Source organism: Helianthus annuus, chromosome 12 (genome assembly GCF_002127325.2).
Source record: "Helianthus annuus cultivar XRQ/B chromosome 12, HanXRQr2.0-SUNRISE, whole genome shotgun sequence".
Lineage (NCBI taxonomy): Eukaryota > Viridiplantae > Streptophyta > Magnoliopsida > Asterales > Asteraceae > Helianthus > Helianthus annuus.
The window spans coordinates 36,163,694-36,185,921 of record NC_035444.2 but is presented as its reverse complement, the minus strand read 5'-3'; the positions used below and the strand labels follow the sequence as shown (position 1 = coordinate 36,185,921).

The following is a 22,228-nucleotide window of genomic DNA, read 5'->3' as shown; positions in this document are numbered from 1 at the left end:
GTTTTTTAGCTTATTTGAATAAGCTTATTTGAAGAAGATGGTTTTTTACTCATTACACACAATGATATTATACCCCTTTCCATAATACAAAATAACCTAACAAACAACTAAAGATTAATTATTAATTATCAACTTGTAGAATATAAGCTAATCCAAACACTTAAAAATAGCTTATCAAATTAAAGAAAATAAGCATAAGCTACTTAAAAATATAAGCATAAGCCAAAAAAATAAAAGCTACGCCAAACACCCCCTATGTTTTGTAGCTATAATGTACTGAAATTTGGTTTGTAATGAATGGAAATGTGTTGACTTTTGTTGATATAGTGATATTATCAAGAGTCTGTATCAATAACTTCCATATCCCCTTGGTAGTTGTTACCATATGACACAAGATAAAGGCGCTTCTCTAGACAATGTAGGATGATGTTCCGTTTTAGGGTTTCTTCATCACATGTAACAATGTTGATAAATGTTGATCGGAACACGCCACTTAAATTGAAGGATGAGTTGATTTGATTGTGAAATAGATATGAAGGATGAGATATCGGCTATTGTCTTACTTTAACGGGGTATGGTTATGGCGTACATTTCATCACGATCCCTACTAGGGAGATACAAGCTTTAGCAATATTAAATTTCAGTCATGTCCCATTGCATTATGACAATACTGACAAGGGTGCTGGTCTTTTCTCCCACTGTGCGAAGTTGAAGAATCTCAATATAACACATTGTAGATTGGTGGGCTTGAATGATTTTAATATATTTCATCTTGGACTATCTAATCTAACACTTGAAAATAGATATGTTCGTGTCAAGATCTTTATCGATCATGTCATAGGCCAACTGCTCGAAATCCCACCAAAAAATAAACTTCAAAAATTCAGTGGTCAGCCACCAGACAACATCTACACCTGTCAGTCTACCATGTGTTTTACTTTATTGAATACGCATCGTATAGGCCTATACGATGCGTATTGAATTGGAAAAGTGTGCACAGAGCCGTCCCCGAAAACTCTCTAAAAAATTTAGGCCTCGGGCGACAAAAAGAATTGGACCTAAAATTATGGTTAAAGGTAAATGAATTAAAAAAAAAAATAAAAACTTAGTGATAGAGCAAAGACTCAAACCTGAGAACTTCACATTACTATGAGGTGGTTTTTTCCACTACACCACCAAATTTTTTTTGCATTATAAGTGGATGAATATACTAAATATATAATATTAATAAATATATAAGTTTCTAAAGACTTTTCGGGCCCTTTGAAATTTTGGGCCTCGGATGTTGGCACGGGTTTGCCGGCCTCAGAGCCAGCCCTGAGTGTGTGGATAGAAAGGGCCGGTGTGCCAATAGAATTTCCATTATTTAATTAGTTAAAATGATATAATTGACATTTTCCTTGGTTATACTATTAAATTTATAATACAAATATATAAAACTATAAGTGTTTTTCATAAAATTTCATTTTTGCTTAGCTGCTCTCGTACAACGATTAGGGTTTTGTCTCTTTATGTTACGCTCTTCATCCGTTCTCACTTGCCTCGTTTGTAAATCTTTGGTCAATGATAATTAAGAATATCATTTTCTACAACAACGCCTTCTTTGTATTATTCTTGTGACAAATTTATCATCTAAATTACAGAAAGAAATAATAAGTTATCATTGACGATGTTCGTACTTAAAATATCTTTTGAGGGAAATTATTTCCTCCAACAACCCTTTCTTTGTATTATTCGCGTGATACAAAATCATTATAAATATTTTAGACTTTATTTTTGTCAAACAATATTTAGCTTTTTTTTTTTTTTGTATTATGTGTAGAACGCGTCATGTGAATGAATGAAGTTTATGTACTTTTATTTGAAGTTATTATTGTTTGACCTGACCCAAATATCCGACCCGAATATATCACCCGAAACATAGCGATACGAAAAAATTGGTCCTATGGCTTTCCGCCACCCCCTCCCTCCGCACAGTCGAAATTTTTGGTCAAACTCCGCCACTGGGACCAGACTTGACTTCCATTAGAGTTTAATAAATTTGTATTATAGTATGTGGAAATAGATTGTCATTTTCTCACATGCCTCCAACTTTGAATGTGTATATATAAGTGTAAGTGGTTTCCTCAAATTTCAAAGCAACCTAGCAACAAATACTCTCAGAGGTAAGTATACATTTGATCATTAAGAAGATAAAAAGTATTTACATGAACATTTTCTGATCATTTTCTGGATTTGCAGGTTCTTCGATTTCATTAGAACCATGGGAGCAGGAGGTCGAATGAATGAATCCGAAACAAAAAGAGATGTCTTCAAACATGTCCCTGTCGAGAAACCTCCATTCGGAATCGCTGATGTGAAGAAGGCAATACCACCACACTGTTTCAACCGATCTCTTTCAACCTCTTTCTACTACCTTATCCGCGATTTATGCTTCGTCTTTTCTCTCTATTATATCGCAAACAATTACATCACCCTCCTCTCTCCACCCTTCTCATACATAGCATGGCCAATTTACTGGTTCTCTCAAGGAAGTGTCATGGTGGGACTATGGAATATTGTCCATGATTGTGGTCATCACTCCTTTAGTGAATATCCATTGATTGATAACACCATTGGCCTCATTTTCCACTCACTTGTCCTCACACCCTACTTCTCTTTCAAATACAGCCACCGTACTCACCATGCCAACACTAGTTCACTCGAAAAGGATGAAAACTGGGTCCCCAAACTCAAGAATGATACATGGTTTGTTGAGTTGATAGCCAACCCTATAGTCAATGTGTTCCTGGTCCTATTTAGGTTAGTTTTCGGGTACTTCGGGTACTTTTTGTTCAACCTTCATGGCAGGATATACAAAGGCTTCCCAAGCCACTTCAACCCACTTGGTCCTATCTTCAATGACAGCGAACGCGCTCAAGTTTTCCTATCCGATATCGGGGTTGGTGTTGTTGCCTATGGCCTTTACCGAATCGGGACAAAAACTGGTTTCCAATGGCTACTTTACATGTATGGTTACCCCTTGTTGGTTATGTGTGCGCTTTTCATATTGTTCACTTATCTAAACCACAACCACCCTTCGGTGGCTCACTATGATGCAAGAGAATGGGATTGGTTGAGAGGGGCTTTAGCTACTGTTGATAGAGATTATGGGATTTTGAACACTGTCTTCCATGATGAACCTAATGCTCATGTGGTTCACCATTTGTTCTCCTCCATTCCCCATTATCATATTGTTGAGGCAACACGTGCGGTCAAACCTGTCTTGGGTGAGTACTATAACTTTGATGATACTCCAATTGTAAAGGCAGTTTTTAGAGAGACATATAACTGTCTCTTTATTAAAGAAGACCCTGAGAAAGAAGGTGTTTACTGGTTCAGTAAGTAGATGTCGCATGTGTGAAAAATAAATAAAAGTTTATGTGAGTTTTAAAGATGTTGTTGGGCTATGATTTGCTATCTAAAGCACTTTTCTTCCTATTGCAGTAATTAACATATGTATATTGTCTAGTTTTGTGAGAAAAATATATATAATGTGTCAATTAGTGTTAATGTTGCTTTGTTACCATTTTCAACTTTTTTTATCTATGTGTTTCTCTCATCACATATTGGCTATTGCTATTTTCTCATTTAAAAGATCCAGTTAAACATTTGGTATAAATAACCAAGAAGTGTGATAATTCAACAAATGTGCAAGTGTAATTTGCAATGCTCAAATTTGTTCTCACCAATATCTTAGAAATATTGGATTTTAATAATCCTAACTATTTGTCGTTTGCCGCCAACAGTCCCAACTTAAAAAATAACTACTGATAGTCCCAACTATTGTCATATTGGCCACCAATGTAGCATGACTAACAGAACCCTAACGTCGTTAGTCTACGGTCGCCGGAAAACCGTTTTTGGCCAGAAAAAGGTTTCTAAAAGTCTGATCTAAGGTTACAAAGAGGTTTGAGACGAAAATGTTGAGTTTTCCGGCCAAAAAGAAGTTTTCCAGCAAAAAAGTAGTTTTCGGGCGACTTTAATAATTGGCGCTTTTACTAGAAAAAGATTCCTAAAGGTTCATAATAAGGTTACAAAGAGGGTTGGAACGAAAAATGTTGAGTTTTACGGCTAAAAACGTTTTTCCGGCGACCGGAGACTAATGACGTTAGGGTTTTGTTAGTCAGGGTTCAGTGGAGGCCAATATGCTAATAGTTAAGACTGCACGTGGTTATTTTTGAAATTAAGACTGTTGACGGCTAATGACAAATAATTTGAATTATTAAAATCAAATATTCCAATATTTTATTGTCTTTTCAGCCATATTTCCTGTACTTGATATATTAGGGTTATTTGCAATGTTCAAATTTGTTCTCACCAATAGTTTATTGTAAGACATATCGAGTCTTTTGTGTTTTTATCTATATTTTAAAATATAACCTTTATAATAAAAACATTTAAAGGACATCAAGAAAAAAAGCCTAATGAAGGTAATAAAACCCATATTCAAATTAATGTTAAATGTACATAAGTAGACTTTATTATAAAAAAAGACAGCAAGAAAAATCAGACAACCCACACGAGGAGTGTTGGGAGTATGGATTATAAGTAACTTTAATAACATTGTTAGAATCCTTATTATACGTAACTTTAGTGGATGAGGTCAGTGTCAAATCCAGAAATATTTTTCATGGGTGTAGAATTTTTTATGGGTTGTTTGTCTATTGGTATATCCTAATTTTTTTTGGTCAAATTTATGTCGGATCGGGTCGGGTCGGGTCGATGACAAAAATTCTTACGTGATCCTCGTTAAAGTCAATAACTCAAAAACATATCTCAATATCACATCATCACATATTCACTCGTTACTCATATGTATTTAAATATTCAACTTCTAATCCATATTAACTACTCAATGCTAAAAAAACTATACGATAAAATTGAAAAAAAGAAAAATGAAAACCTGCAAAAGCCTAAAGATGAAGTTGAGGAACATATGTAAATAAAAAACCAAAGGGGATTTAATAGTATCAATTGTCAAATATGAATGTGAAGACAAAATAATGCACAACCAAAGTTATAGAAACTTTTCTACTCAAATACCCTACTCAATTAAATAAAAGTTGACTATCATCATCTTCTCTTGAAAGCTTTTCTCTATTCCCTTCCGACTTTAGGCTCTGCAATTTTACTTCACATCTTTATTATGGTGTAAAAGTTTAAAGAGGGCGACTACAAAATTTTATATGGTGCGATCAGTATTTTAACGCACGTATAACACTAAACATTTTTTATTCAAGGGGTGCGCCCGCCTCCACCCTAAACACTAGGTCCCCCCTGGGTGAGGTTTCATTGCATGATGTTTTAAGTTTTAAGTCTGGAATTCATTGCATTGTTTCTTAAACTTTTATATTTGGTGTTTTTCTTGTCAAAACAACCCAAAAAGATCATGCGTAATGGCTACATGTCAATTTTTATGTCTTCTCACACTTTCCACGAAAAATATCATTTTTATAGGAACCTAAACCTTAGTCTATTCATCTCTTATATTGGACACGTCAAAAAATGATTCCTTAGAAATTTCATCTTGTATCGGTGTATCATGCCTGAACCCTTGGAATAAAAATTATACCTGATTAGTAGAAATTACGAACATCTTTATGTATGACTTTTGACGTCAAACGTTGATAACAATTCGTCTATTATAATGTTATATGATATCAACGTACTAATACTAAATTCAGTCGGTGTGCTTTGATGATAATAATTCGAATGATGGTAAAAGTAGAAAGTAGAAACATATAAATAAATATAAGTCTAAAGCCTCGAAAGGTGATAACAGTTTCGGGGATAAGTTCAAATTAAGATTAATGCTCCTTTCCCACATAATATCTACAACACTACAATAACAAGTTCGCATTTGTTGTTTAGTAAATACAACAACTAGTATTTGTCCTTTTATACATACAAGTTATAACTACTCCCGTTTTGTCATTGCGTAGGTCAGCACTTCGGAAGCTGCCAATCTTTTCCTTTTTGTATTCCTAAGATTGGTAGTTAAATCACAGCAGCTCACCGAAAACGACTCTTATAATTGTTTAAGGCTTTGTTTAACCTTGAAACTAAGCTCCCAAACTCACTATAAAAAGGTTATCACTTAGCAACATGATGGCATGCAGTAAAACAACAAATCTTATTACTTACTTTACATGCTCTTTGTTTTGTAGACGATAAAGATGGGAGCAGGGGGGCGGATGAATGAAGCCACCACTGATAAAGATGTTCTAAAACGTGTACCCACAGCTAAAACTCCATTCGAGATCAGTGATCTCAAGAAAGCAATACCACCACACTGTTTTAAGCGATCTCTTGCAACCTCCTCCTACTACCTTTTTCGCGATATCGCGATATGCTATACTTTTTACTATCTCACATCAAATTACATCCCTCTTCTCCATAAACCCTTCAATTACATAGCATGGCCAATTTATTGGTTTTGCCAAGGTAGTAGTTTCATGGAAATATGGAGTATTGGTCATGATTTGGGCCATCACGCCTTTAGCGAATACCAATGGCTTGATGATACACTTGGTTTTGTCCTCCACTCTTCATTCCTCACTCCATACTTCTCTTTCAAATATAGTCACCGTAGTCACCATGCTCACACTAATTCTATGGAGTATGATGAGGTTTGGATCCCCAAACGGAAGGCGGACACCTTGTATTCTGAAGTTCTAAACAATCCACTAGGCAACCTGTTCATGACTGTTGTTAGGTTACTTCTGAGCTTTCCCATGTACTTTACCTTTAATATCCACGGCAGGGAATGCGACGGGTTTGTAAGTCACTTTTACCCGCAACGTCCTTTGTTCAATGATAGTGAGCGCAAACTAATTTGGCTCTCTGATGCTGGAATGCTTGTAGCTTTCTATGCACTTTACAAAATTGCTGCAGCCACAAGTGCAACATGATTATTTTGCATCTATGGAGGGCCTTTGTTGGTCATGAATGCTCATTTTATCTTTTTCACTTTTCTGCATCATAGACATCCTTCTCTTGCTCACTACGATTCAAGAGAATGGGATTGGATAAGAGGTGCTTTATCGACTGTTGATAGAGATTACGGAATCTTTAACACTATTTTTCATGACTTGACTTGTGCTCATGTGGTGCACCATTTGATCTCAACTATTCCACATTACCATACCGTAGAGGCCACGGAAGCTATCAAACCAATCTTAGGTGACTACTACAAATACGATGATACACCCATCCTAAAGGCTTTTTGGAGAGAAATTAAGGAATGTATTTTTGTTGAACCAGATGAAGGTGCAGAGGACAGCGGTGTGTATTGGTTTCGTAGGTAAATAGCAAACACGTAATAGCTATGCGAACTCGCTTTCTTTAATTTTGTGTTTGTGCCACTTGTTTTGTTTTTGTTCTACCATGTTCCTAATAAAGAGTTAATGGTGTACATGTAACCTTATTGTATGTTACGACGATTATGTTCGTTGGCATATATAAGATATCTGTCAGTCTTCTATTTCGCAAAAAGCCAAAAGGGTATTTTTAAAGGGTCTACATATTTGCATACCCATTAGGACCCATATATACGCCTCGTACAAGTGTGTACGGGGCGTATAGCCACCTTTTCCAATTTCTAAGAGAATCTCTAATTATGTCATATCATGTTCTATACGCCTCGTACACGCCTATATGGGGCTTATACGAAAAAGACCATTAACCCCTGGTTTTGGGCCTATACGTAGCTCAAACCAAGGGTAAATGGTCTTTTTTACTCTTCGTATACGTCTCGTATAGGTCTATATGGGTTATATAATTGTGGTTATTTTACATTTCTATGCAATATTTATCGTTTTAGTAAAGTTCTATAACGAGTACTTTTAAAAAAAATAAAAAAAACATTGTTAAGCATCATATTGTATAGTATAGTATAATTATCTTATGAGCCTATGAATGTAGTATCATATCATATAGTGTAGTATAAGTCTCTTATAGACCTATAGGTGTAGTATAATATCATTACTTATCGTATCGTTTGGTATAGTATCGTATCGTATAGGTATAGTATAGGTCCCATATAGGCCTATAGGTGTATTTTAGTATAGTATACTATAACATCGTATCGTATAGTTGTATCACATGTCTCGTATAGACCTATAGGTGTAGTATAGGTCTGCGTATAGGCCTATAGATATAGTATAGGTCCATATTCTATGGTACCGCATATTATCGTATAGTGTAGTATCATATCATATCATATATTATAGTATCGTATGGTGTAGTATAGGTCCCGTATGTGCCTATAGGTGTATTATATTATAGTATACTATATGATCATATGGTATACTTGTAGTATAGGTCCCGTATAAGCCTATAGGTGTAGTATAGTTCTCGTATAAGCCTATAGGTGTAGTATATATATCCCATATAGGACTATAGGTATAGTTTAGGTCCCGTATAGGCCTATACAAGACCTATAGGGGACCTATACGAGACTTATATTACACTATATGATACGATACGATGCTATAGGATACGATACAACATCCGTATATGCCTATAGGACTATAGGAGTAGTTTAGCCCTCCGTATAGGCCTATAGGACTATACAAGACCTATAGGGGAGCTATATGAGACTTATACTACACGATGCGATACGGTACGATACTATACGATACAATGTGATACAGTACCATACGATATGATATGATACAACACCCGTATAGGCCTATCGGTGTAGTATAGGTCCCATATAGCACTGTAGGTATAGTTTAGGTCCCGTATAGGCCTATACAAGACCTATAGAGAACCTATACGAGACTTATACTACACTATATGATATGAGATCAAACTATATGATACAATATGGTTCAATATGATATGATACCATAGGATATACGAGGCAACACCCGTATATGTCTATATGTGTAGTATCGGTCCCGTATAGGACTATAGGTGTAGTTTAGGTCCCGTATATGCCTATAAGAGTATACAAGACCTATACAGACTCAAAAAGTAATTTACTCTAGTATGATGCATAGTAGAAGTTTTAATTCTGTATAACATATAAACATATTAAACATTATAATTCAATGTTTGATTAGTTTAAGAACTCAAATTACCTAGTCTGTTTTGCAGCGGACATAGCAACTTGGATTTCGGACACAAAGTTGGAATATTTAACCACATAATAGTTTGATCTTCATCTTTAAGCTTTAATAATCGTTCCACTTTTAATAGTAAAAACAGAAAACTCATAAGACTATCCATAATGATTAATGCCTCTTATGGGGTATTTTCACCGTATCAGCATCATAACGCGCCATGTAATGGTTAAGAGCCCTTAATGCCATATTACTCATTACTTTCCATGTTTTTCCTCCTCATTAGGCATTATTCTAGAAATGTCTCTCCCTTGATGCCCGATAATGCCCATGGGGGGTGATTTAGGGATATTATCAAACTCTTTCACGTCCCGATCGATAATGCCCATTACGCATGACCTAAGTATACAAATACTAACATAATATAATCAAGTTTTGCAACTGGAAAATCAAAGAAGAAATTAGAAAAAAAAACATATAGGGTTACATATATAGTCTGGACAAAGAAATTAAAAAAACCTAGTCCACAGTCGAACTATAGTGTCATTGTTCTTAATCTTACACTTGCATTCAGAATTACGGATACATATATTGTTTAGTGTTGCAACTTGTAATATACATACTAACCGAAATATCCTCTTATGGTGTTTGGATCCTTCTCATTATGGTGGAGTGAATACCAAGCAACAGTATGAGTACATACAATCTCCCAAATAATTAGAAGGTGTTAACATCAAGGGTACTTCATAACATGTGTACATACCATTAATTCAAAACAATGTAACCCCTTAGTAATGCAATGTTTTCTCATGAATCAATCAAGAACACCTATTGAAGCTATCAAAGCTCCAATTTCTACATGGTCACCACCTTGGTTAAAATATATATAGAATACATTCTTAATCAAAAATATATTCGTCAAGTATAAAAATTACAATCATTTACAAATATCGAATATAATGACATCTCAACAAGATATTCATCTAAGTTAATTAGCCTATATTAAAACAACTTGAAACATAACTTATAATTAAACTTAACCAAACACGAAATGGAACATCACAAACATGATATCAAAGTAAGCTGGTTAAAATGAATTGACGTGAGAAAAATGTGGCTTGTCTGATTCAACCCGCTAACCTAAAATTTATGTAACAGGAAATATTATTTATAAATTATAATAAAAAAGTAAAACCTAATACAAATCATCTAACCTAAATTGTTATAAGTCACACATAAAGAACATACCACTAAATTACTTATATATAGTCAAAAGAAACATCAACAACCTTTCATTTTGTGTAGTTATTTTGTTTATCTTCATGTGAAAGTGGAAAAACTTGAGGATATGCGTAAAGTTTAGACTAGGGATTTATGCAACATAAGAACTGGTATCATCTGTTTATAACCCCAATCATAGCACTTGAGATGGGGTTTGCCGACATCAAAAACTTCGACATAGAAGATAGAAGGATGAGATGAAGCAAATATCATTGGTAGTCATAGAGGAGGGAGGAGAGTGGGAAGTTCGTTAATCACAAAACGATATGTGAAAGAAGGAGGGCTTTTGTGGGAGGGGAGGGGAGGGGAGAGACTATAGAGGGAGGTCCGTGTGATTGAGTGATTGGATGAGACATGCATGTCATTGATACGTCGAAACACCCTCGATTAAAAAAAAAACCTTCATGTATAGAATTTACATTGGAAAACAATGTCCCATATTTTCATAGAAAATCTTTTTATGTTAACATCCAAAAACTTGTCTTATAAACATTATTCTTTATAACATTAGGTAAGTCGGGTCTTCTATCCTTCTCTCTAAGACTTGATATCTACTATACTCTTCTTTTCAACAATATTGTTTTAAAGTATATGTAACTAGATTTAAGCTCCCCCGCGTTGCGACGGGGGCGTAGAACTATGCCAAATAGCACTAATGTCACACCACCGTCAGCGACTACTAACACTGAGTCGATCCGGGACCCGCGCGTTGCGACAAACTTGTCAAACGAAAAAAATAAATGTAAAACATTGAACCACACATGCATGTTGTGTCGTGTTAACTCGCATAATTTTGAACGAAACAAAAAACGTTAAACGACACACGCACATCGCGCCTTCTTAACTCGCAAAATTTAGAACGAAACGTAAAATGAAAATTTGCGGAAGATGAAAAGTATAGGGACCAAAGTTGAAGGTAAAAATATTGTGAGGTTAAATTGAAAATAATAAAACTTTTGAGTTAAAAATGAAAAAAAACAATTTATATGTGTTAAAATTACAAAACATAAAAAGCTTTTGGGTTAAATTTAAAAAAAAATCAACTTTTTTTTAAACCCCCTAAAACATAAATTACAACACCTTATGCACAAAATTGTTGCTAATTTATGGAGTGTAAATTTACAAATAAAACAACACAACTTTGAATGGATCAAACTGATTGAATTTGTAAGATAATGAAACCATTATTTAATTAGGGTACAACCACTTAAGCACAATTTACAACCATACATGCATACAAAACAGATTGAATTTGGTTAGATAATGAAACCATTATTTGACTAAGGTACAACAACTTAAACACAATTTACAAAAATGTTACAAAATAATAATATATAAATAAATTAGATAATGAACAACAATTTAAGCACAATGTATAATTATTTTGATTAAGATACAACAATTTAATCATAATGTACAACTATAAATGCATACTTTTGTTACAAAATAATAGTATATAAATATATAAATATCATTAACTTTCGGTAAGGTAATAAGTGTACACTGAAACATATGTATATTTACCTAAATTCTATTTTACATAGGCGACAGTATAACCAAAACAATTCTTTCTAAAAAGTTCCATGAAACACCATGCAAGGACTAATATTTCAAAATATCATTGTCATTTTATTTTATTTTATTTTGTGGTTTTAAAAGAACATATACACGTGGCCAATAATATTTGGAAATATCATTATCCATTTTTGTTGATACATATTATGTGGCCGCGACTCGGTTCGGTTCAACTCGATTCGGTTCAATTTGGTTTTGACACGGTTAGGTTCGGCTCAAGCCCGACGTCACGACATTCCTCCGTCGTGCGTCCCAGATTTCGACTCGCGAAGCAGGAAGCGCCGCAAGCCGGTTTCCGCTGCCACATCATCATGACATCATGATGATGATATCATGAACCTTGGACAAATGCAAGTTTCAAAGAAACTGCCAATATTCAACGTGCATGCATGTGAACTGTTTTGGAGTTTGAATTCATGATTGGGCCAGCCTTATAATTGATCAAAACACTCACATGGGCCAATACATCTCAACTGGGCCGAACCTAATATTAGCCAACATATATGTCGACGAAACACATCTTGTTTCGTCGACTTTGAAGATATTTTATTGTGTTTCGTCGCTGAAACACTTGTTTTGTCGACCTACTTGTGTTTCATCAGTGCTGTGAGTATATATAGTCAGTCTGTGGATAAGAAAATAGAGATTCTGAAGAGAACACATTGTTGAGAGCACACACACACACTAGAGTTTGAGAGAGTTTGCAAAACACATTTGTAAACATTGCTTTGTAACCGAACCTTTCATACGTATTAATACAGTGGTGTTAATCGGTGAATATTGCGTGTCGTGTATTTGCGTGTTCTATCTCGGTTTGCCTTTCCGGTTGGATTCCGCACAACCGGGTTGGTTAGTATACAAGGATTAGGCGACTAGATCCTCCTAGCCGGACAAAAGCCAAAAAGATTTTATTTCTATTTTATTTTCGATCGTACGATGTTGGATCTCGAGTCTTAGTTTCCTGAAACCTGAACGAAAACTGAATTGACTAAATCTTCATAAACGGTCGAAATTTGCAAGTTTTGAAAGTTGAAAACTAAAATTGACAAATTTATTAAACTTTCAAGCTGTCGGACGGTGTTTGATTGAAACATGGTCATAAGTGTGTCATTTGTTTATACTAACTATATTCCAAGCAGTTGTTCTCATTACGCGTTTAGATTTCTTGCATGTGCAGATTCTAAAGGCAAGGAGAACATGGTCGATGACAAGCTTCGGAATGAAGACATGACGTGAAGGCACTCAAAAGATGAAGATGATCGAGTTGCCGCTGACCATCATCAACACCACAAGGATCTCAAGCACTAATGATCAAGTCATTCACAAGCATAACTCAAGGGGGAGCTTATGTTAAGGCGGAGTTTTTCAACACACTTCCTACATGATACGGGAAGTTTGTTGATACACTCTCTGCTTTCAAGACGTGAAGACTTTGAAGATCCTCCGACATGGAAGACATGGAAGATGAACCTCACGAGTAACGTCCAAGGGGGAGTTTGTTGATACATATTATGTGGCCGCGACTCGGTTCGGTTCAACTCGGTTCGGTTCAACTTGGTTTTGACATGGTTAGGTTCGGCTCAAGCCCGACGTCACGACATTCCTCCGTCGTGCGTCCCAGATTTCGACTCGCGAAGCAGGAAGCGTCGCAAGCCGGTTCCCGCTGCCACATCATCATGACATCATGATGATGATATCATGAACCTTGGACAAATGCAAGTTTCAAAGAAACTGCCAATATTCAACGTGCATGCATGTGAACTGTTTTGGAGTTTGAATTCATGATTGGGCCAGCCTTATAATTGATCAAAACACTCACATGGGCCAATACATCTCAACTGGGCCGAACCTAATATTAGCCAACATATATGTCGACGAAACACATCTTGTTTCGTCGACTTTGAAGATATTTTATTGTGTTTCGTCGCTGAAACACTTGTTTCGTCGACCTACTTGTGTTTCATCCGTGCTGTGAGTATATATAGTCAGTCTGTGGATAAGAAAATAGAGACTCTGAAGAGAACACATTGTTGAGAGCACACACACACACTAGAGTTTGAGAGAGTTTGCAAAACACATTTGTAAACATTGCTTTGTAACCGAACCTTTCATACGTATTAATACAGTGGTGTTAATCGGTGAATATTGCGTGTCGTGTATTTGCGTGTTCTATCTCGGTTTGCCTTTCCGGTTGGATTCCGCACAACCGGGTTGGTTAGTATACAAGAATTAGGCGACTAGATCCTCCTAGCCGGACAAAAGCCAAAAAGATTTTATTTCTATTTTATTTTCGATCGTACGATGTTGGATCTCGAGTCTTAGTTTCCTGAAACCTGAACGAAAACTGAATTGACTAAATCTTCATAAACGGTCGAAATTTGCAAGTTTTGAAAGTTGAAAACTAAAATTGACAAATTTATTAAACTTTCAAGCTGTCGGACGGTGTTTGATTGAAACATGGTCATAAGTGTGTCATTTGTTTATACTAACTATATTCCAAGCAGTTGTTCTCATTACGCGTTTAGATTTCTTGCATGTGCAGATTCTAAAGGCAAGGAGAACATGGTCGATGACAAGCTTCGGAATGAAGACATGACGTGAAGGCACTCAAAAGATGAAGATGATCGAGTTGCCGCTGACCATCATCAACACCACAAGGATCTCAAGCACTAATGATCAAGTCATTCACAAGCATAACTCAAGGGGGAGCTTATGTTAAGGGGGAGTTTTTCAACACACTTCCTACATGATACGGGAAGTTTGTTGATACACTCTCTGCTTTCAAGACGTGAAGACTTTGAAGATCCTCCGACATGGAAGACATGGAAGATGAACCTCACGAGTAACGTCCAAGGGGGAGTTTGTTGATACATATTATGTGGCCGCGACTCGGTTCGGTTCAACTCGGTTCGGTTCAACTTGGTTTTGACATGGTTAGGTTCGGCTCAAGCCCGACGTCACGACATTCCTCCGTCGTGCGTCCCAGATTTCGACTCGCGAAGCAGGAAGCGTCGCAAGCCGGTTCCCGCTGCCACATCATCATGACATCATGATGATGATATCATGAACCTTGGACAAATGCAAGTTTCAAAGAAACTGCCAATATTCAACGTGCATGCATGTGAACTGTTTTGGAGTTTGAATTCATGATTGGGCCAGCCTTATAATTGATCAAAACACTCACATGGGCCAATACATCTCAACTGGGCCGAACCTAATATTAGCCAACATATATGTCGACGAAACACATCTTGTTTCGTCGACTTTGAAGATATTTTATTGTGTTTCGTCGCTGAAACACTTGTTTCGTCGACCTACTTGTGTTTCATCAGTGCTGTGAGTATATATAGTCAGTCTGTGGATAAGAAAATAAAGACTCTGAAGAGAACACATTGTTGAGAGCACACACACACACTAGAGTTTGAGAGAGTTTGCAAAACACATTTGTAAACATTGCTTTGTAACCGAACCTTTCATACGTATTAATACAGTGGTGTTAATCGGTGAATATTGCGTGTCGTGTATTTGCGTGTTCTATCTCGGTTTGCCTTTCCGGTTGGATTCCGCACAACCGGGTTGGTTAGTATACATGGATTAGGCGACTAGATCCTCCTAGCCGGACCTACAATTTTGACTTTTTCATGTGATCAACTATAATACGTGACCACATACTACTGTTGTGGCCGCATGGATTCCCTGACCACATACTACCCTTTTAGTCTTGATCACATACTACCCTTGTGATATGATCACATAAAATCCCCTTACTAATGCAATGTTTTCTCATGAATTAAGCAAGAACACCAATTGAGGCTATCAAAGCTCCAATTTCTACATGGTCACCGCCTTGGTTAAAATATATATAGAATTAGCATATATCAAATATAATGACATCTCAGCAAGATATTTGTCTAAGTTAATTAGCTTATATTAAAACAACTTGAAACATATAACTTATAATTAAACGTAACCAAACACGAAATTAAACTTAATCAAACACGAAATGGAACATAACAAACATGATATCAACGTAAGTTGGTTTGAATGGATTGACGTGAAAAAAATGTGGCCTGTTTGATTCAACCCACTATCCTAAAATTTATGTAATATGAAATAATATTTATAAATTATAACTAAAAAAAGTAAAACCTAAAAAATGGAATACAAATCATCTAACCTAAATTGTTATTAGTCACACATAAAGAACATGCATACCACTAAATTACTTATATGTAGTCAACAAAAAAATAAACCTTTCATTTTGTGTAGTTATTTTGTTTATCAACCTGTGAAAGTGGAAAAACTTGAGATTATGCGTAAAGTTTAGACTAGGGATTTATGCAACAAAAGAACTTGAGATGGGGTTTGCCGATCATAGCACTTATTATGTTAACATCCAAAAACTTTGTCTTATAAACGTTATTTTTCATAATATTAGGTAAGTCGAGTCTTCTGTCCTTCTCCCTGAGACTTAGGTGCTTTTTTGTTTTTGCAGACATAAATTGTCTGTAAGCTGATTTCATCTGTTTTCATGTCTGCAACTGAAGATGTGGTCTGAAGCTTTTCAAGCTGAAAATATAAGACTGTTTGTTTTTATAAATTGATACTGTCTGTACAAACTATATGAACTTTATTTTATTTTCCAAAGCAAAACATCATAAACCATTTACCTCAAGTACACATTCAACATCCAAAATGTGCAACCCAATTCTCCAAATTCCCAATCATCGATCAAAATTAAAGTTTCCATGATAGATGCTAATTAGTCGTGATTTACAAAATTAAAGTTTACATAATTGAAATTTAAGAACCAATTGACAAAATTAAAGTTTCCATGATTTACAAAATTAAAGTTTACATGATTGAAATTTACAAAATTAAAGTTTCCATGATTTACAAAATTAAAGTTTCCATGATTGAAATTTAGATATTAAAAACACGTATTGTGATGACCATAAGTCCATAACCTCTGCCTTGCTCTAGACAATCACAAACGAATCCAAGAACATTCCTCTGATTAATTTGCATCAACTGGAACTCACTGGAGTTCTATCGGAGTAAACCGTAACCCAGGACATCGGAGAAAACCCACCGGAGATCTTGCCGGAAACCTGCACGTTCACCGGCGCCGGTGACCTTACAGCGGTGGTCGTGGTCCAGTTTTGAGGGAGGAGGGTTTTTTTGTGAAGATGGGAGAGGTGAGTTTTTTGTGAAGATGTTTTGAAAAAGGGTGTCATAGCTTCTTTTTTAAGCTGAAAAAAGCCATTTTCATATCTGTTAAAAAAAACAAACAATTTTCAAGGGTAACGTCTGCGCGCCTGCAGACATTAGCTCCCTTGAAGATGTTTGAAGAAAAAACAAACACCCTCTTAATCTCTAGTATACTCTTCTTTTCAACAATGTTATTTTAAAGTAAATGTAATATCATTAACTTTCGCTAAGGTAACAAGTGTTACATTGAAACATATGTGTATTTACCTACATTCTATTTAAGATAGGCAACAGTATAACCTAAACAATTCTTTCTAAATACAAGTCCCATGAAACATCATGCGAGGACTAATATTTCAAAATATCATTGTCATTTTATTTTATTTTATTTTATTTTGGGGTTTTAAAAGAACATATACATGCGAAGAATAATACGTGACCACATACTATTGTTGTGACTGCACGTATTACCTGGCTACATACTACCCTTTTAGTTTTTGATCACATAATGTGAGATGATCACATCTTGTGGTCATGTAATCCCATCATGTACTCGATTACATCGATCTTTATGATCCTAGTCTGAGTTATCTTTATGATCCCTTCATTTACCTATAGTGTGAATTATTCATCCCACCCGACCACATACAATCCTTGTGATGATTTTTTTAAGTGAGTGATTTGTTCATTTCGCTCGAACACAAAACTACTCTTGTTATCATTTCATCACACCTTTATTCTTTTTTAAACGGCGATTTAATTCACCATGTTGTAAACACAGTATTCACATACATCGTATATAAATCACACGACAAGTAGATACATATACTTTTTAATTTTGAAAACATGTAACACTCACATGTATATGCAAACATTCCACCGTTTATAAACATCGAAGCTCGATACTCGTCCACCAGTCGATCTGTGGATGTGGGTGACTCACGTATACGAGATCCTTAGTTGGTAGTTCATTTATTTTCTCCGCTCTTGGCTAATACTCCATAATACAAGTGAATAGCAATAAACTCGTGTGTGGGAGGGGGGACACCAATCCATAATGTTTGTTCCTACCACTGTCGTCTCACCTAATTTGATTGTATTTTATGTAAGGGTTTTATATTATAACAATAATTCAATCATTATATAGATATATCTTAGTTTTCCTGTCTTTTGAAAACGAACAGAAATATAACCACACGATACATCATACATTTAGTTAAGGCTGTAAATATTTGCAGACCAAAATGTCTATTTATACACCAAAACCTAGCTTTATATACGCCAAGTATAAGTCTATATGCGTCGTATAGCCACCTTTTTTAATTTCCAAAAGAATCTCTGATATGATTGCGAATTTGTCCCTTTATACACGGAGCGTATAGGTGTATATGAAGCGTTTATAAAGGGTGGTCTTTTTAAAAACATAGTTATACATTATTTATCGTTTTAGCATACTTTTACAATAAATAATTTTTAAAAATAGGTAAATTAAAGTTATGTGTTCTATCGTATAGTATACTATATGTCTCGTATAGGCCTATGGATGAAATATCGTATCATATAGTGTAGTATAAATCTCGTATACATGTAATATAATATAATATTGTATCGTATCGTATCGTATAGTGTAGTAAAAAAACATTGTTAAGTATTCAATCGTATAGTATAATATAGGACACGTATAGGTATATGGATGTAGTATCGTATCATATAGTGTAGTATAAATCTCGTATAGGTCCAAACGTGTAATATAATATTGTATCATATCGTATAATGTAGTATAATTCATGTATAGATATATATGTGTAGTATCGTCTCGTATAGGCCTATGGATGTAGTATCGTATCGTATCTGTAACACCTCGTAAATCGTGTCCAATGATGTGCTGACACGTGTAATGAACCCTAATAAAGTCAAACGTTGACTATAAGGGACTATTTTCGTCGAAATCGAAAACTTTGAATGTGGAAGACTGAAAGTGTCAACATGCCTAAACTAGGCCTCTGAATGACCTTATACGATGTCCGTATTCACAAATGAGTCACTTGTTGGACGAAAGGAGCCGTTTGCGTAACTATGTGGAAGTTTGCGCAACGAAGGGTTAAAAGTGTCAACATGTAAATTCTTACTTCTGAGTGACCTTTTAACAAACCGAGAGCTTCATAATGATTGATTATATTCTTGGAAAAGCCTAATATTGGCCATTCAAAGCTTTTATGCCAATAAGTGAAGTTACGCGCAAGTTGCGAGTTAGAGGGGTTAAAAGCGTCAACATGATTAGTTATACCTCTGAATGACCTTTTAACGAACCCAAAGCATTTTGATGTACAACCATACTCTCGACAATGCTTAATATGGGCTACGTAGGGCTTTGATGCTATTAAATAATAATACGCACAAGTTTTCGCGTTAAGAGGACTAAAGGCGTCATAAACTGCGTAAGTTTACATTTACGCGCATATCTTACGTTCTGACCACATCTGGACCTCCAAAATTTTTGTACACACTAAAATATTTTTATTTTAGTGTTCGGCATGCAAAAATACCATTCGTCGCTTAATTTGGATAGTTTTCGCGTCCGTTCGAGTTTCGTCGTAATTCGACGAATAACGTGACCATACGGCCAAACGAACCAACATCCGGGACTTTTCCGAGCATATTTTGAGTCCTCTATACTTTGGCCACCTAGTAGAGCCTTGAAAATGGCTTAACGGGTGTTAAAAGTGCCAAAAATGGGCTTATGTATGTGCAGGGACCTAAGCTGTAAATATTGAAAGTTATGCTGAACTGCAGGGACCAGGCGGGCCGCGTAAGGCCTGTCCCTCATCTTACCCGGGCCGCGTAAGGATGCCCGGTTCCAGAAAATTGTTTTTCAGCAACAGATTGTTAATTCAGGGGCTGTTCTTGTAAGTTCTTTGAGTAGTGACCAAGTTAACACCTTAGCAAGGCTGCTAACCACAACCAAACACATGTATGGCCATGATCTCTTGCTTGGTGGCCAAATAAACACTTGTCATAATCCTATAAATTCCCAAAAACTATATATAGGACATGAATCCATCCATTTCATTTGCACCTTTATATTCTATCTCCTCCTCTCTCAAACCTGGAGCTTTATGATCTGACTGGAACTTATTTTCTTGTAGAAAAGATAGCTAGGACCCTTTGTAAGTGTCTTAGCCCTTTCTATAGTTCAGTTTTATGTTTTAAAAACCGAAAGGTCAAGTTATCGTAAATTAACTTTGACTTTCGGTTTAAACTCTAATGGTCCAGCCACTGATCAAATTGAATGTGGGTATAAGACCATAGATAGGTAGGTGATTAACCCTTAAAAGGGCACCTCCTAATTCCTTCGTTTGCTTAGTTAATTGTCGGGTCAAACTATTTAATTAAAAAGTCAAACTTGGCAAAATTGTAAATAATAATTAAAACCAATAATGCAAGGGTTATAAATTATATTTAACACTTTAATAACTTGGTAATTATTATTTAAACATGTCTAAAAATGTTTAACCCGATAATTCTAAGTTTAGGGTCGGTTCGCAACCAAAAGTCGCGTAGTTTGACTTCTACGTTGACTTTTGGTTATAAGCCGAATTAGACTAGTATGCTGCTGATTTTAGGTTCCGTTATGATCGTATTATAATGTAGCATAACCCTCTGGTGTTATATTACACGATCATACTAGTAATCCGAGTCTTATGCAAGTTTCCGTTAATATGCCATACTTTGACTATTATGCCCTTTTTAGCAAAAATAAGGTTTTAGACACCAATAAGCTTTCAAACAACTTAGGTACTCATATGTTAACATGTTTAACATATTTAGATGTTACAAATCTGATCATAAACTTAGTTTGCGTATAATGTCGTAAATGTGCTTTAAAGTGAGCAGAATGCCCTTTAGGCGCATAGATCGGTTTTAAGTATAACTCCTTATACCAAACTCATTGCCTACTGATTTAATATCATAAATAGGATAATTTGGGATATCAATTCAGATTATAAACTGAGTTTATGCACAAGTGCTTGCATTATGTTCTTAAATGACGATAATGCCCTTATAACACACAAAATGGTTTTAAAGCATGATTTTCCTACTGATATGTTATATTAAATAACATATTTTGGTCACATAAACCTGACCGTAATATCAGTTTTCATAGAAGATCGCATACGTCGTCATTTAACGACTTAAACGCCGTTTCAACGCATAATATGGTTTTAAACCATAATTACCAACCAAGATTTGTTACCTACTGATTTATAAATCATTTTAAATATATTTTACAGTAGGTATATGTTATAAACTCAGATTCCCAAATTAGCCTTCAAAACTATGTGTAAAATTACCAAAATGCCCATATGGAGCATAGTTTGGTTTTAAACTATGAAACACACATATGTTTGATATCATACTGATATTATATCATAAATAAAGTGTTTTAAAAGAATATTTATGATCATAACATCAGAATGTACCCAAGTTCCTTTTATACGACATAAAATGACCAAAACGCCCTTCCGGGGTATAGTTTGATTTTAAAACCTAAACGGGCATACAACTTGATATCCCATTGATATTATAACTTGTTTAAAGTGTATTGGCATATGGAACTTGTTCATGACTCATCTGGTTACTCGTTAACGCTTATACGCGTACGGTAAGACTTATGTAACTAGTTTATGTAAGTTTGCCAAAACGGGTTTAACCTTATCATTTTAACTTCAAAATCCAGAATGTGTTTAGTTTACCCATATTATACAAGTATCCAAACTTGTTGGGTCTAAATCACATTCTATTCCGGTCATCGCTTAATCTAGCGTGTCGTATCGTTTTAGAAACTTTAAGCTAGTCGGTCTAAGTCTACGACTTAAATAAGACCGTTAGCATTCTGAAATGGTTATATATTACCATCACTCCAGACTAGAGCCACCCGGTAAAAGCTACCTGCATTTAGATAGATTGGATACGACTGAGTTATTTTGCTGTGAATCAAGTATTAGCTCAGGTAAATACTTTTAACTTATTTTCCGTTATATGGGCTTGGG

General features: G+C 35.4%; 1 protein-coding gene and 1 pseudogene across 1 annotated transcript; both read left to right on the top strand.

Annotated features, from left to right (window-relative positions):
* The first annotated feature begins 2,051 nt into the window (after nt 1–2,051).
* Nucleotides 2,052–3,552, top strand: LOC110894736 (delta(12)-fatty-acid desaturase FAD2). The gene is made up of 2 exons (XM_022141964.2): nt 2,052–2,165; nt 2,242–3,552. The coding sequence occupies exons 1-2, from the start codon at nt 2,098–2,100 to the stop codon at nt 3,386–3,388; spliced, it is 1,215 nt and encodes a 404-aa protein (XP_021997656.1). The 5' UTR covers nt 2,052–2,097; the 3' UTR covers nt 3,389–3,552.
* Nucleotides 3,553–6,169: 2,617 nt separating this feature from the next.
* On the top strand, nt 6,170–7,473 carry LOC110894735 (annotated as a pseudogene).
* Nucleotides 7,474–22,228: the final 14,755 nt, after the last annotated feature.

Coding starts and splice junctions, on each gene's coding strand:
- LOC110894736 (XM_022141964.2), top strand. CDS start 2,098: ATGTGTATATATAAGTGTAAGTGGTTTCCTCAAATTTCAAAGCAACCT. Junction 2,166..2,241: donor AGCAACAAATACTCTCAGAG/GTAAGTATACAT, acceptor CTGGATTTGCAG/GTTCTTCGATTTCATTAGAA.